The 15,814-nt window shown below is 46.7% G+C and overlaps 2 protein-coding genes across 2 annotated transcripts; one reads left to right on the top strand and one right to left on the bottom strand.

Moving 5' to 3' along the window:
• The first annotated feature begins 7,282 nt into the window (after positions 1-7,282).
• Positions 7,283-12,884, top strand: LOC124704639 (probable cellulose synthase A catalytic subunit 2 [UDP-forming]). The gene is made up of 14 exons (XM_047236912.1): positions 7,283-7,318; positions 7,427-7,625; positions 7,830-8,068; positions 8,191-8,290; positions 8,392-8,569; positions 8,865-9,131; positions 9,294-9,639; positions 9,720-9,857; positions 9,959-10,084; positions 10,165-10,377; positions 10,723-10,972; positions 11,101-11,303; positions 11,604-11,954; positions 12,037-12,884. The coding sequence occupies exons 1-14, from the start codon at positions 7,298-7,300 to the stop codon at positions 12,619-12,621; spliced, it is 3,216 nt and encodes a 1,071-aa protein (XP_047092868.1). The 5' UTR covers positions 7,283-7,297; the 3' UTR covers positions 12,622-12,884.
• Positions 12,885-13,822: 938 nt separating this feature from the next.
• On the bottom strand, positions 13,823-15,025 carry LOC124700957 (polygalacturonase-like). Its single transcript, XM_047233024.1, has one exon. The coding sequence runs from the start codon at positions 15,023-15,025 to the stop codon at positions 13,823-13,825; it is 1,203 nt and encodes a 400-aa protein (XP_047088980.1).
• Between the last annotated feature and the right edge of the window lie 789 nt (positions 15,026-15,814).

Here is a 15,814-nt window from a genome sequence, read left to right as displayed (position 1 = left end):
AGTAAGGATATGGCGGGGAGGACCTTGTTCTGACTTCAGGATCTAGCCATCACGTCAACTTCTCGAAGAAGATATATAAAAAGATCTAAACGAGAAACTGGAAACTGGAGGTTGTGGCCACGCCTTTTAACGTCCCAAGGCCATCAAAGGTAGAACGGACTGGCAGCGACGATGAGAAGGACGAAACCCTAGATGGCCGGGTTTTGCAGTCGCCTTAGGATCGTCTCTTTCCTCCTCACATACATAGCGGTTCCGAAAAAAACATTCATAGGTTAGATGTCACCATCAGCTGAGCTCCCCCCTTTTTGCCGCCGTTGTGCGTTGACTCGCTGGCGCCCCTCTCCCTCTCCTCCGGCGGCCCCGCCGGCCGGAGTGACTTGGAGAGGGGCGGCCGGCCCTCCTGTACAGTTTGTAGTTTAGGGCATGTCCCTGGTGTTGGTGTCATGCGCACGTTGGAGCTCTGCGCCGGCGTCTTGGGGAGGCGCTGGTCGCCGGCAAGATCCCCCCTCTCTTCGGCATCCATGGTGGACGGCGGCTAGAGCGGGCTTGGCCACAGCTCGCTGAATAACCTTGCTAGTTCTGGGTCGGGGCTCCCTCTTCTCGAGCTCGCCATGGTGGCGGGATCCGTGGGGATCCGCTTGATCCGGAGCCTCCTGTTGCTGGGAGGCTTGATCTGCAGCGGAGGGCGCCGCAGCAGGTTCTCCTCCCCTCTTCACCTGGTCGTGGTGGTTGGGGATGGAGGGGCCGTTTGCTGCTTCCTTTTCTCTGTGCCGTAGCGTCTCTATTCCTATCCCCTTTGCTGGCCGGCCGTGGCGGCGAGGGGCTTGGGGTATGGACTGGATTCGTCGCGGGTTGTTGGTTTGGTGGTAACCCTCTGTCGCCCCCGAGCGGCGGCCGAGGAGTCGTGGATCGAGTTGTTCGGCAAGATCGCAACGGCGTGGTGCCGCATGCTGCCTGGTTCGGACTATGAAACGCCGCCCCCTAATAAGCTCATGGTCGGCTGGACCCTGGACTTTGGTCTTGGATTGCCGGCGACTCCCTCTCCGATCTCTCTTCAAGTGCCGTGGTGCGCTGCCTCCTTTCTTCCGACCTGTTGTGGTGGCGAGGGGAAGACTGGCTGCAACCTGCCTCGACCTTGGTGGAGTCCTCGGGTGAGAGATGTTGAGGGAGCCCCTTCTCCGAGAGTTGTCATGTCGTCGGCAAGAGAGCCGATGCTACCTTCTGCTTTGGAGTGGAAGGGGTTCGCCTCCTGCCCGGACTGGACGTGCGCGTGCTCCGCTGAGGTTGGGCTTCTTCTCCAGGCCGCCATCATATGCCTGCCTCTTCCCGTCCGTGGCAGGTTATGGGAGTTAGACGGCGGGATGTTCCTCCTTGGCGGCGTCGGTGAAGATCCTACCCTTGCTTACCCCGTCCGCTGGGCCGGGAGTCGGAAGACCACCTTATCAAGCATGTCTTCGACGGCGAGAGCACGCCGTCAGATTGTCAAGGCCATTAGGCCCATCAAGATGCCGGTGAAGGGTTTCGACATAAGTTTAACCTCCATTGGGAGGCCCCTTCTGAGGTCGACTACCGCAGATATCGTTGGCTCGGAGGCAAGTGGTTTCGTCCCCGCCTCCGACCTCAACGGCGGCAGCTCCGGCCTCTGGCTCGACGGTGGTGATAGAGGAGGACCGGATTGCTTTTCTTTACCTTTCAGAGAGGTCATTTCTACCTTAGCTAGGGATCTATGTGTTTTTCTAGTATTTTATGGGGTCCCTTATAACAACTTGTACCTCCACTGCTTGGTTTTAATATAATACTTCCAGGCCCTTCGGGACCTCTCCGGTTCAAAAAAAAAAAAGATGTCACCATCAGTGCTCGCCACATAACAATCCGACACCACCTCATGTAGATCATGGCAAAGTTTTCCTAATCTAACAAGCTCAGTCTACCAAAAAATAATTACTTGCCGGAAATTTTCAAGGCATATGAAATAACCTGCGAGAAGTAATTCGGAAAAGAGAGACAAAAAATAAAAAAAGTATGACGATTTTAACAGGAACGTGAGGCTGTTGGGACGGGAGAAAGACGTAGAATTCTCCTACCAAGCACGTCCTTACTCTTTTTTTTTTTTTTTTTTTTTTGCGATCAAACGGAGCTTCATTGATTATGTAATGGGATTACAATCCTTCAACAGGACATTCTCTAAGAAGGGTGGCTTATAATTAATCCACAAACACCTTCTCCTATTACTACTAGCACTCTTGGCGCAGAGATGAGCTGCCTCATTTGCTAGTCTACCAATGAACTTAAAATTAATGCTAGAAATAAACCCACTAAGCTCCTTTATCTCCTGGCAAATAGAAGTAATTTCTGATCTACTTCCCCCAGAATCTTCCAACTGGTTCAACACCACTTTGGCATCGGTTTCAATCTCTACCGATGAAAGATTTCGATCAATTGCAAGCTGCACCCCATCACGTACCGCCAGAGCCTCCATAATCAACGAATTAGCGGCATGTTCGTACCACAACGCCTGGCCTAGTAACAATTGGCCCCTGTGATCTCGAACAACCAGCCCTGTAGTACCTTGTCTATCCATCTCGATAAATCCTGCATCCACATTGATTTTTACTGTTCCTTCTATTGGTTTCTTCCAGACCGGTTTATCCTTAGGTGTTGTCGGTGGTTTGGTCTTGCCCAGTTGGGCTAGATCATATGTAATATCCAGTGCCCATTTCACTGACGCTGCCACCGAACGGGAACTTTCTCCATGCCATACTCTTGTCATAGACTCATAGCTTGTGTGCAAGCCTGGATTACGATGCGCTAATCCGCCGGCTACCTCTTCTGACTCGATCACACATACGTGTTCTTCCGTGAAGGGCACAAACAAAAAACAAATCAACTAGCACTAAATCGTTTTCCCCATTGAATCACGTCCCATCCGAGCCTACAGCGGCGCCGCTGCTCGTGACGTACACACAGCGATCGATCCAGTCTTTTTCCCAGCTCAGATCATGGATATCTCGCGTTGGCTCACCGCGGCTTTAATTTAGTTCTAGTTGCTGGTCCATGCACGTAAGCTAGCTGTTCGATCGTTGAACTGCCGTCTTCTTCCTCCTCTGTCGTGGCAAGGGGATAGAGAGGCGGGAGATGTCAATGCCGTGGGCGCTGACCTTGTCCGTCGTGGACAAGGTGTGGGATGCCCTGGCGGCGTGGGTATCGTGGTGCCTCACCGCCGCCACCGCCGTCGCCCGCGCCTTGCGGGGCGGGGAGGTGCTCGTCGGAGCATTCCGTCCCGGCTTCTGACGGTCCATCTTTTTCTCCAGTTACGTCCTCCCTGCTTCTTCTTCCTTCATCTATTTCCTCTTTTGTAAAGGTCTCTGACCACCACACCTTAGAATCTTCCACAGATCCTCCATGGTTCTCTTCATTCATGGACTCTTGTTGATTTCTCCAATTTCCAGATACAGCCCACCCCAGCCTTGATTTGCTTAATTGATTGCGCTACTTACCTTTGGTTTGTGTCTTTCTGGTATTTCAGTATTTGCACACGACTTGGTCTGCTCGCCCGTGCTGCAGCCGCAGATCGCTTCCATCGCTGCGGACTGCGGTGATTCGATCGACTGGGTCGGTGTAACACCACCATTGTTTCGTTTTGCTTAGTTTTTGTGCGTGGCTGCTATTACATCACGCGCGCTGATGGTCATGCAAACGCACGTACAATGGGTCAATGGTAGAAATGCCAAGCCTTCTTTTAACTCTGCATGTTATTTAGGGAAGACAATGTATTATCTCTTATTACCCTCTTTAGCGATTAATAGAATTAGTATAATTAGAAAATTATGATGCTAAAAGATGACAAATGCTACAATGGAGCAAGCAACTTCCTCTTATTTATAAGAGATCATCACTTAGTATATAGCTAAGAAAAGGTAAACTTCTCTTCCTTCATTCTTTCTTCTCCAACTAAGAAAAAATTGATGTGTCAATCGTAAGAAAAGACTGATACCACCAATTGTATATACTCTAACATTGGACATGGATATTCTTTAGTATACATAATTACTAGAAAATGAAATGATTAGTCTCCACGGCATCTTGCATGCAAAAATATTGTATGAGAATCTCCAACATATGATACATTTGTAAAAAGATCTACCATATACATCATCATTGACTGAAAACCCAATATCTCCGTTTCTTTCTTAGAGACGTCACTTTTGGAAAACTTGAACTTAAGGTGTTGTATTGGTGGTGATTGTGCTGCTGCGAGGACTGCAACACAGTAACGTGACTTTTCCTCTTTCTTTAGCTTTTTTTTTTGGCTATGTACATGGGTAATGCCACTAGAGTATTGCGTTGTTGTAGATGCTGGGCACAATTGATATCTTTGCGATATTAATATATTCCCTTGATCGAAAAAATATATATCACCTTGGGTAAAAAAAAAACTCAAACAAATGATGTAGATGTAATAAACAACCAAAAAACGTTACATTGCGATGTATAATTCGCACCACGTGATGCAAACACACATCACCTCGCAAACAAAGGGTGGCTCAAGCCCCCCCCCCCCCAACCACCACTTTTTGTCCTTTTTCTCATCCTCCTGCGCGCGAGCCGCTCCGTCATCGCCAGCTGAATCTAGGCTAAATCTGGCCAACCCGTCATCGGGTATTGACCAACCGTCGCTCCACCGCCGGCCCTGTCCCGCCTCGCTCGGTAGTTTGAGATGTCCAGAAACACCCCGCTGCCCCCATGAAAATCTGCTGACCGTCGGGCTGATTCCAGATCGCCGTCACCCTCTGTCGGTCGTCAACGGAGCGACACCACAAAGGAGAGCTTCTTTTTTCTAACAATTTTGTTTCTAAATTGATAAACTTTGAGTGTCTTTGATGAACTATTAGTGTTTGTGAGTTGATTTGTGTGCAGTGTAATGATGACCTATTCGTGTAATAATGATGAATTATTTGCGTGAGATAATATTTAGTACAATTTAGATTTTATTTGTGTTTCCAGATCATTTAGATATGAGTTCTATCCATATGCTTGCAATTGTGAAATATTCATCACGAAGGATGGTGGTATTTTACATCATCTAGAATTGCACGCGTGATGTATGTGTCACATCATCTGGAATGTGAAATATTGCAAAAACTACCCCTAAAAAACAAATGAATCATAATTGTTTTTAGCAATGTTTAAGAAATCAGTAATCGTTAATTGCTCGACAGGCTTGAGTTTAGGGATATTAACTGATTTATTCGGTGGACTATTAGTCGTCAAAGTTTTTTTTTAAATTGTGGGTTCGAAGCAGTAAGATATGCAATATATAACATGTAAAACTTACAAAAAATAATACAAAACACTAATATATGTGTTCAAACTTCTAAACCTGACAAATCATTGGCCGAACCTAGAAAGACACATACAAAATCACTAGCCTCACAAGTTAACCTAAAACTACGACGGCCGTACCTACTCGCCGTCGCACGACCTATTATGGCAGGGGTACGTTACTCGCAGTCCCACGGCCTTGTACTGGCCGTCAGCGTGAGGGGTCGATGCCGTCGTCAGAGCGCATGCAGGCGGAGACCGTTTTGCGCCGTGCGCGTCGTCGGGAGGCTTCCTCGTCCCGACGGCGGTGTTCGATGGCCTCAACTAGAGCGGAGTCTAATTGGACTCTTGCGCGGCCGTCGCCTCCGCCACCTTCACGCCAGCTCCTCCTTTGTCGCCATGCATGCCACTTCCAGTTGTAAGCAGTAGGATGGCATCTTGTCGGCCAATGTGGTATCCTTTTCAAACTATAAAAGGTAGACCCCGACTGTAGAGGGAGAGCTAGATCCACGAAATTCCCCACCATAGTTCTCTCATTGCCTAGAGCACCCGGTAAGAAGATCCCCCTTCTAACAACAACAGTAGTTCATTCGCCGCATATCAATACAATCCGACAAGCAGGACATACGGTTGTTAGCCTCCAGGTTGTCTGAACCTGGGTAAATTCCTTGCAGGTTGACGATGATTTACGGAGCGCCCCATAAGGGGCCAGAACCTTTTCATTACTTTAACAGAGGGAGTACAAAGTGATTAGAAAGGACCCCATACAATGCAGAAATTACATATGGATCCCTAACAATTGTAGAAAAGACCGTGGTAAAGGATTTGAAAAAAACAATCAAGTCCTTCATCTTCCCCTCTGTGGAGCTCGGAGCTTAGCATGCTGCAGCCATGGACGAAGACAGGGACGAAACCACTTGCCTCCGGCTTGGCAAAGCCCTCAACGTGTGAACTCCAATAGGACCTCTCCCAACTACTATAGTGAGGTGAGAGAGCGGGGGGGGGGGGGGTGGAATGAGGACTCATGGTTGACGATGACCTAAAGCACACTTGCCACCCACCGCCGAAGAAGTAAAAGCGGATTGCGGGACTATTGGTGTCCATTTCCCGCACATGACATTAGTGATAATGCACTAGAAAAAGATTTTAGCCAGAATATTGGCATATGTGTTCCCGCACACGACAATAAAATCTCTTTATATAAAACTTCCTTAAGGATTAAAGTCTTTCAAAAATCATATGGAAAGCATGGATGATCCATCGAGGCTTCGAGACGGCGCATGGTCGTCAGCTTGTTTCTCCTTCTGCAGTTCTGCTCAACAGCTGAGGTGCAGCTAGCAAGCCAGAACCAAACTCTCCTCAGTCTCCTGCGAGTGTGACACGGCCAGTCCTAGTGATCACCAGCTGTCTGCCCCACTCTCGCTCGCTGACACCCGGTCCCACCCCGCACCCACAGTCCCCGTCACGCTTCCTGCCGTTACGCGGCGGTCCACGCGGAGTCCTTCCGCCGCCACTGCCGCGTGGGCCCGCCCAGCTGACCACCAGACCACCGTCTCCCGCTACCGCTAGGAACCGCAAAGCCGAGACGATCCTAAAACAGGAAAGATCGAACGCCGGCACGAAATTCGAAAATAATTAACCCGCGATTTAGGGGAGCCATAATCCCGCCCGCGTCGGAAGCGACAACACTAGTAGAGTACGCGTGCTGCTTCACGCGCCTTGCCATCTCCATCTCCATCGCCCCTGTTCCAATCCGGGTGAGCTGGGCGCTGCTGTATTGCACTATTGCCGCTCTTGTGGCGCTGGTGCGACTGGCGATTTGGGCTGAGGGAGGGGGTTCGGCCGGTCTGTCGATCGGGGGCTCGTCGGAGGAGCGCCGCGCGGGTGTGGTCAGTCGCCGTCAGTCAGCCCGTTCGCCGTCGTGGAGTATTGCACGGATTGGCGAGTGATTGAGTGACTTCCTAAGGCGGGCGCCATGGTCGGCGGCGACGCGGCGGTGAGTGACGTTTTTTTTTTTGGAAACTCGGTGCTCTTTTGTGCCTGGATTATCCGGCGATTGGTCTGAATTTTACTGTCCCGTTTATTTCTGTATGCGTGCGCGAAGAAATCGGGAAGGCATGGAGGCGGGCAGGGGCAGGTGTGCCAGATCTGCGGCGACGGCGTGGGCGCGGCGGCGGACGGCGAGCTCTTCACCGCCTGCGACGTCTGCGGCTACCCGGTGTGCCGCCCCTGCTACGAGTACGAGCGCAAGGAAGGCACACAGGCATGCCCGCAGTGCAAGACCAAGTACAAGCGCCACAAGGGTATGTACTCTATATTGCTGCCCCTCCCTGCATTCCCGATTTCATTTCACAATTCCGCTCGGTTAATAACAGCATCAATAGACTGGAGCCACCTGGGAATTCAACCCAACTGCTCATCTGTCTTCTGAAACTTGAACCGCTTCATTTTATTTCAGTAGACAGTATAAGAGATTTAACTATGCCCAACTGTGCTATGTCGTTTAGGCAGTCCACCAGCACGTGGGGACGAAAGCGAGGGTGTTTATGCAGATGATGCCAGCGGCTCAAACTACGCACCATCTGGCAACCAGGATCAGAAGCACAAGATTCCTGAGAAGATGCTCACCTGGCGCGACGACGATGTTCGTCACGCTAGTAAGTATGACAGTGGTGAGATTGGGCTCTCCAAGTACGACAGCGGAGAAATCCCTCACGGATACATCCCGTCCTTTACTCATAGCCAGGTTGGAATTGAGACTTGTGTGGACGGTATTTAGAACTTGAACTGACATTTCTGTGGATTGTGCTAACAGTATTTAGAACTTGAAACTGACACTTGTTTTCTTCATGCGGATCTGTTGTACAGGTCTCGGGAGAAATTCCCGGAGCCTCCCCCGATCACATCATGTCCCCTGCTGGAAATATTGGCAAGCGTGGACATCCGTTTGCCTATGTGAATCATTCTTGTATGTTTCTCTGCCGTTATTTACCATCTCGTGTCTAGCATGCTATTCTTGCGTCAGCTTTGAATATGTCGTACTTGTTTCTCGCTTCTTGGTCTTGCCAGCAAATCCATCAAGGGAGTTCTCTGGTAGCCTTGGGAGTGTTCCATGGAAAGAGAGAGTTGATGGCTGGAAAATGAAAGACAAGGGTATGACTAATGGAACAAGTATTGCTCCTTCTGAAGGCCGTGGAAATGTTGATATTGATGCATGTACTGACTATGATATGGAGGACCCCTTACTGTGAGTTAAAATATGCTATTGCACACCATTAGTCATCTTTGAATTACAACAATATTTAGTTTTTCCTGCTATATTGGTACTAATTTACACTTAGGTGAGATAAGCTTGGGAAGGTTTGTGTTGTATTTGTATACCTGACTGCTATGTGTTCCTAGTATAGCCCTTGATTCCAATTGAGATATTTCACCCATCTGCTAGATTATATGCTAAATTGGTGTACATATCCTGCTAAAAATGTAAGCCTATGTATACGATGTGCAGTGGTAACATTTTTTTTGTGCCATATGAATTTCAGGAATGATGAAGCCCGCCAGCCTTTATCTAGAAAAGTGCCAATTTCTTCATCCAAAATAAATCCCTACAGAATGGTTATTGTGCTACGTTTGATTGTGCTGTGCATCTTCTTGCACTACCGTATCACAAATCCTGTGCGTAACGCATATCCACTTTGGCTGCTGTCTGTTATTTGTGAGATTTGGTTTGCCTTCTCCTGGATTCTGGATCAGTTCCCCAAGTGGTCACCAATCAATCGTGAAACTTACCTTGATAGGCTGGCTTTAAGGTGATGTACAATATTTAGTGCTAACAAAATGTTTATGCTACGATAGTACTGACAGTGTCACCATGTTACTATTTTTTTCTGACAACATTACCGGAATCCCCTACGGTGTAAATTTTCTATTTATATTAACAAAGTAGTTCACCGTGTTACTTTCACTTTCAGGTATGACCGGGATGGCGAACTGTCTCAGCTGGCTGCTGTTGACATTTTTGTCAGTACCGTGGATCCTATGAAGGAGCCTCCTCTTGTCACTGCAAATACTGTGCTTTCTATCCTTGCTGTGGACTACCCTGTTGACAAGGTGTCTTGCTATGTATCTGATGATGGTGCTGCGATGCTGACCTTTGATGCACTCGCTGAGACTTCAGAGTTTGCTAGAAAATGGGTTCCATTTTGTAAAAAGTATAACATAGAACCCAGAGCCCCAGAGTGGTACTTCTTTCAGAAAATTGATTTTCTAAAAAACAAAGTTCAGACTTCCTTCGTTAAAGACCGTCGGGCCATGAAGGTAGATTTTGGTTTATAATCGCATATTTGTTGGTTGTTCCAGTTGCAGTTCTAGGACATTTATTTCTGTTAACTCCACAGAGAGAATATGAAGAGTTCAAGGTTCGCATTAATAGCCTTGTAGCCAAGGCTGAGAAAGTTCCCGAGGAAGGATGGATCATGCAAGATGGCACGCCTTGGCCTGGGAACAATACTAGGGACCATCCTGGAATGATTCAGGTGAAGCTCGTCTTTCAGCAAACATTAGTTTATTAGAGCTAGATATGCTAGCACGGACTGGTTATTAGACTAACCACTTTCTAACTCAAATTTATGGTCAGGTTTTCCTTGGTCATGGTGGAGGCCTTGATAGTACCGGCAATGAGCTTCCTCGTTTGGTTTATGTGTCTCGCGAGAAACGTAATGGATTCCAGCACCACAAGAAAGCTGGTGCCATGAATGCACTTGTGAGTAGTTAAATGTCACTGAAACCGAACGTACCTTATATACTTTGATTACCTGGATGTAATGGAAGTGATTTCTGCAGGTTCGTGTATCAGCTGTCCTTACTAATGGGCAGTACATGTTGAATCTTGACTGTGATCACTACATCAACAATAGCAAGGCTATAAGGGAGGCTATGTGCTTTCTTATGGACCCTAATCTAGGAAGGCATGTCTGTTATGTACAATTTCCTCAGAGGTTCGATGGCATTGATACAAATGATAGATATGCAAACAGGAACACTGTATTTTTCGATGTAAGTTTGCAATGCCATTTAACATTTTTGTGCAGATTACTTGTCTCAGTTTTGAACCTAACTAACTATAGTTGGTTTTCATTTTTTTTTGTTCTTCTTTTGCTTTAGCTGTAGTTTCTGCTGTGTTTTGTTTTCTGGAGTCCAAATTTTGTACTTTGGGGCTTCTCTGCATTCTCTTCTTAATCTGTGCTCTAGAGAAATGATTCTTGTGCAGAACACTCTTTTATCTTCAGTTACATTCAGTAGTTTTGATAAATCACCATCTCTAATATTGTTATTGGATCAACTTTTCCCAAAAATCTGGTTGACTATGATCAGTAACGTATCTGCATCTGTTTGCTGCAGATTAACTTGAGAGGTCTTGATGGCATTCAAGGACCAGTTTATGTGGGAACTGGCTGTGTGTTCAACAGAACAGCTTTATATGGTTATGACCCACCAGTTAAGGATAAGAAGCCAGGTTTCTTCTCTTCACTTTGTGGAGGAAGAAAGAAGACATCAAAATCGGCGAGCACAAAAAATAAGAAGTCACACAAGCACGCGGACAGTGCTGTGCCAGTGTTTAATCTCGAAGATATAGAGGAGGGGTTCGAAGGTACCTTTCAGATATATAACAAACATTGCTCTTTTTTGCTTTCTCTGTAGTACGCATCGCAAACTTTTGCAGACTGGGGGTAGGCTGGACCACATTTGTTTCTTACCTGACTGCTACTCTTATGATAGGCTCTGGATTAGACGACGAGAAATCACTTCTTATGTCTCAAATGAGCCTGGAGAAGAGATTTGGCCAGTCCAGTGTTTTTGTAGCCTCTACTCTGATGGAATATGGTGGTGTTCCACAGTCCGCAACTCAAGAGACTCTTCTGAAAGAAGCAATCCATGTGATCAGCTGTGGTTATGAGGACAAAAGTGATTGGGGAAGTGAGGTAAGTAAGTTACGACCTCAACAGACAAGCATTTTTCATATATCAAGTGGTCTTCTAAATATAGTCAAGTTTTCTGTCTTGATTTAAATAAACAAAGACTACTTGTGAACCTTGAGAAGAAACTTAATCTTAATTCATATTATCACATACATTGTTTGTTTCTACTGCTGTACCTTCCAGATGATGTATCAACCTGAAACCAATTTTTTTTGCTTCGTATCTTTAATGGCTGTGTGTACTTGATATTAATATTTTACCCTTAATTGAAACAATCTTTAAAGGCGTTGTTGTGTTTTGCAGATTGGTTGGATCTATGGCTCTGTTACAGAGGATATTCTCACTGGGTTCAAGATGCATGCACGAGGCTGGCGATCGATTTACTGCATGCCTAATCCACCAGCTTTCAAGGGGTCTGCTCCTATTAACCTTTCAGATCGTCTGAACCAAGTGCTTCGGTGGGCTCTTGGGTCTGTTGAAATTCTTTTCAGTAGGCATTGTCCCATATGGTATGGCTATGGTGGAAGGCTCAAGTTCTTGGAGAGATTTGCCTATATCAACACCACTATCTATCCGCTCACATCAATCCCACTCCTCATATACTGCATACTGCCGGCGGTTTGTCTTCTCACTGGGAAGTTCATCATCCCACAGGTAAGAGCTCTGCTCAGTCGTGCTCTTGTGTGGACAGAACCGTGAAAAATACTTACAGTGACTATATTATATTGGAATGCAGATTAGCAACATTGCAAGTATTTGGTTTATGTCCCTCTTCATTTCCATCTTTGCCACTGGTATCCTTGAGATGAGGTGGAGCGGTGTTGGCATCGACGAGTGGTGGAGGAATGAGCAGTTCTGGGTCATCGGAGGCATTTCTGCGCACCTGTTTGCTGTCTTCCAGGGCCTCTTGAAGGTACTTGCTGGCATCGACACCAGCTTCACCGTGACTTCGAAGGCATCCGATGAAGATAATGATTTCGCCGAGCTCTACATGTTCAAGTGGACAACTCTGCTGATCCCACCAACTACTATTTTGATCATCAACCTAGTTGGTGTTGTGGCCGGCACCTCCTACGCGATCAACAGCGGTTACCAGTCATGGGGGCCGCTCTTTGGGAAGCTCTTCTTCGCCTTCTGGGTGATTATCCACTTGTACCCATTCCTCAAAGGGCTCATGGGTCGTCAGAACCGCACGCCGACCATTGTTGTCGTCTGGGCCATCCTCCTCGCATCCATCTTCTCGTTGCTGTGGGTTCGTATCGATCCGTTTACCACCCGAGTCACTGGCCCAGATATCCAGACGTGTGGCATCAACTGCTAGGATAGTGGATGATGTTAGGAACAGAATTGCCACCCATTCTGCTGTAAGATATTAGCGGGTGACTAGTTATTCAGATGGTTAGAGTGTTGCTCGATATGTAGTACTTGTGTACCAAGTTAAACGCTCATATGCTTGGAATTTGATCATCGGGTTGCATATCATGCATCTGCGTTTAGTACTATCGATATGTATATTTGGAGTCTTGATTGAGAACACTAATGCTGAAGTATGTAGCTATGTGTTATAAAATTAACAGCCTGCTAACTTAGCGCTTGCTTAAATTTTCTTTCTGGGAATCAACTCTTGCTTTTGGCCTTTCACGTTCTGATATTAGCACAACGTTTATAACACCGCACAGCCATTAGCCAGGGTCATCAAGTCCTACCTTCCTACCAGCTAAACCCATACTTTTTGTTGTTATATTGAGTAAGCTGAAGTTGACAGCTGTCCTACATGGTTTTGTGACAGAATTTTATTATATAGGTAATAATGTCTGTTGGGCAGCCAAGATACTCAGCCGAGTCGAGTGTAGAGGTCATCTGTTCCAAAACATATATATTTTTAGAAGAATGTGCTGGAAACATTTTGACAAATACACTATTATTCACATTATATTGCAGTTTCCTAGTAAAACATACAGGAGGGTTTTCATCATGTATGCACAAGTATGACTAGCTGTTTTGAAATATCTGTACATTATTTATACGTGTTACAGAAACCTTGTCAATCCTCATAACCCTTCATAGTTTATGGCTTCACATGGTTTTGGAGTTAACAGTTCCTGCTTTACTTCATTTTGCGTATTGGCAGGTGCTCTGGGTGTCACCCTTGGGGCCCTCCATTTTCAGATACGCCATTTGCGAATTAAGAGTATATGTATCGTGAGATATGCAGCTATATTTATCCGCAAATCAGAGTAGCTAATATTTATAGTTTTGTGATATAATTTTTTATATCACAGATTATGTCTTTTGGGCAGCCATGACACTCAGCGGGGCAAGTGCATACATAATTATTTTAGAAGAATGTGATTGGAAACATTTTGACAAATACACTATTATTCACATTATATTGCTATTTTCTAGTACACCATCCAAGATGGTTTGCAATATGTATGCACAAGTATGACTAGCTGTCTTGGACTTTCTATACATCATTTGTACATGTGTAGAGAAAAACTTCTCAATTCTGAATACCCTCCTTAGTTTTTGGTTTCACAGGGTTGTGGAATAACAGTTCCCGCCTTTCGCCATTTTGCGTTCTGGCAGGTGCTTTGGGTTTCCCCTTTGTCACCCTCCATTTTCAGGTCGATGTTCTCCAAGACAATGTCAGAGCAGGAGTCATCATTGCTGCAGCTAAGCTTGATAGCATCTTTGGAAATGGTTGTCCCTCTTATGTTCTTGAACACCACATTGCTAACCTCCACTGCCGATTGTTGCTTCTTGCATGGCGTAGTCGAGTCACAGTAGTTCTGGTCAATAATGATTGGGTTTTGCACATTGTCCATGATAATGTTTTGGAAGGTGATATCCTTGGCGTATCCGCTTCCTCCCTGCCATGTCTTGATCCGAGCACCATTGGTAGTTCCATATAATTGTACGGAGTCAATTAGAATACCAGAAACCTCGGCTCTTGAGTTGTCATCTCCTAAGCTTCCGATGCTGATCCCATGCCCTGGACCGCACACAACTTTGGTGACATGAAGGTTATGAGTTCCGTCCTCAATCGACATGCAATCATCCCCGGTCTTGATGGTGCAATCTCTGACTTGCACATCCTTGCTACGGGTTATGTGGATGCCGTCGGTGTTCGGGCTCGTGCCAGGCGCCGTGATGGACAGGCGAGCCAACTGCACATCATTGCAATCCTCAACAGACATATGGATCTGTTGGCTGTTCAAAATTTTCAGGTTCTCCACCTTCAAACTATCGCAACGGTGAAACGTGAAAGCCGTTGGAGCCATTGTGCATGGCAAAGCCTTGTTGGTCTTGCACGAGTTCTTCCACCAGTCATCCCCGTTGCCATTGATCGTGCCGCCACCGGTAACGGTGAGCCCGGAAACGCCTTGGATCATGATCCAGTGACTTCTGCTGTCCTCGCTCCATGCCGACCTGCTAGGTGGAGCCACGAGCGTGCCCTTCACCATGAAGATGATGTTGGACTTGCACGGGCCAGATAGGGTGATGGCGTTAAGCAGGTAGCTCTTTCCCTTGGGAACGAGCAGCACGGCGGGGCGGGACGAGGAGCACGCCGCGTTCCACGCCTTGGCCAGTGCCTGCGTGTCGTCATGCTTCCCGTCACCACGGGCGCCAAAGTTGTCGAGGCTGAAGGTGTTCTGTTGAGTTTCGTTTGCCGGGCTGGCATTGCTCGCGGTGGCCGTAGCACTGCACAGCAAGATCATCATGAGAGCCACCATGGACAAGATGAGCACGCTCGACGCCATTTTAGAGAGAGAGAGTATACGTAAAGCAAGATATGCAGCTATATATATCCTCAAATCAGAGCCGGAACTGGTTTGTAGTGTCGTGTTCTGAAGTAGATGAATTGTAGATGATCAAGATGGAGAAGAAGGGTCACGGGCGAGGGGTATTTATAGGAGACGAAAACGGCCGGCACACATATGCGTGTGAGAAGCTTTGGCAAGAGTTAGGCGCGTGTGTGTGCATGTGGTGTGGAGTGTTGAGAGCTGCCAACGCTCGTGATTCGACAGAGTCGCCCATGCTAGGCGCCCAAAAAAATTACGTACGTGGTGCGTGCGTGTTTCTCCTTTGCTGCGTGTCAAATTGCTAATTGGCAAGGAGATAAGCATGCATGCCAGTTTTCTCAGAAAATGTCGATCTCCCGAGTCACGTATCCAGAATTCCATGCGTGCGTGCCTGTTTCTCCTTCTCTCTCACTCCTTTGTTGCGTTCGCGCGTACGCATGAATAACTAGTCACCCGCTAATGGTTTGTGATAAAGATGCGTACGTTTGCAGTACTTAATTTATCTGTTTGGCGCGCGATTAATCTGCAATAGCTCAGTGGACAACTTCAATGGTCGCTTCTTCAGTTTCTATCGAACGATTTCGTCCTGAATTAATCAATGACGAAGCTTAGATTTATGATTAGTCGAGAATAACTCAATGAATGCAATGATCCCTAAATAATCATCCATTAACATAAAATTCGAATTGGTGTTTTTGCTCTTTGTTG

The sequence above is a fragment of the Lolium rigidum genome, chromosome 3, assembly GCF_022539505.1.
Source record: "Lolium rigidum isolate FL_2022 chromosome 3, APGP_CSIRO_Lrig_0.1, whole genome shotgun sequence".
Classification (NCBI taxonomy): Eukaryota; Viridiplantae; Streptophyta; class Magnoliopsida; order Poales; family Poaceae; genus Lolium; species Lolium rigidum.
This window is presented reverse-complemented; position numbering and strand designations above follow the sequence as displayed.

Coding starts and splice junctions, on each gene's coding strand:
- LOC124704639 (XM_047236912.1), top strand. CDS start 7,298: ATGGTCGGCGGCGACGCGGCG. Junction 8,291..8,391: donor TGCCTATGTGAATCATTCTT/GTATGTTTCTCT, acceptor TGGTCTTGCCAG/CAAATCCATCAAGGGAGTTC. Junction 11,955..12,036: donor GGAAGTTCATCATCCCACAG/GTAAGAGCTCTG, acceptor ATTGGAATGCAG/ATTAGCAACATTGCAAGTAT.
- LOC124700957 (XM_047233024.1), bottom strand. CDS start 15,025: ATGATGATCTTGCTGTGCAGTGCTACGGCCACCGCGAGCAATGCCAGC.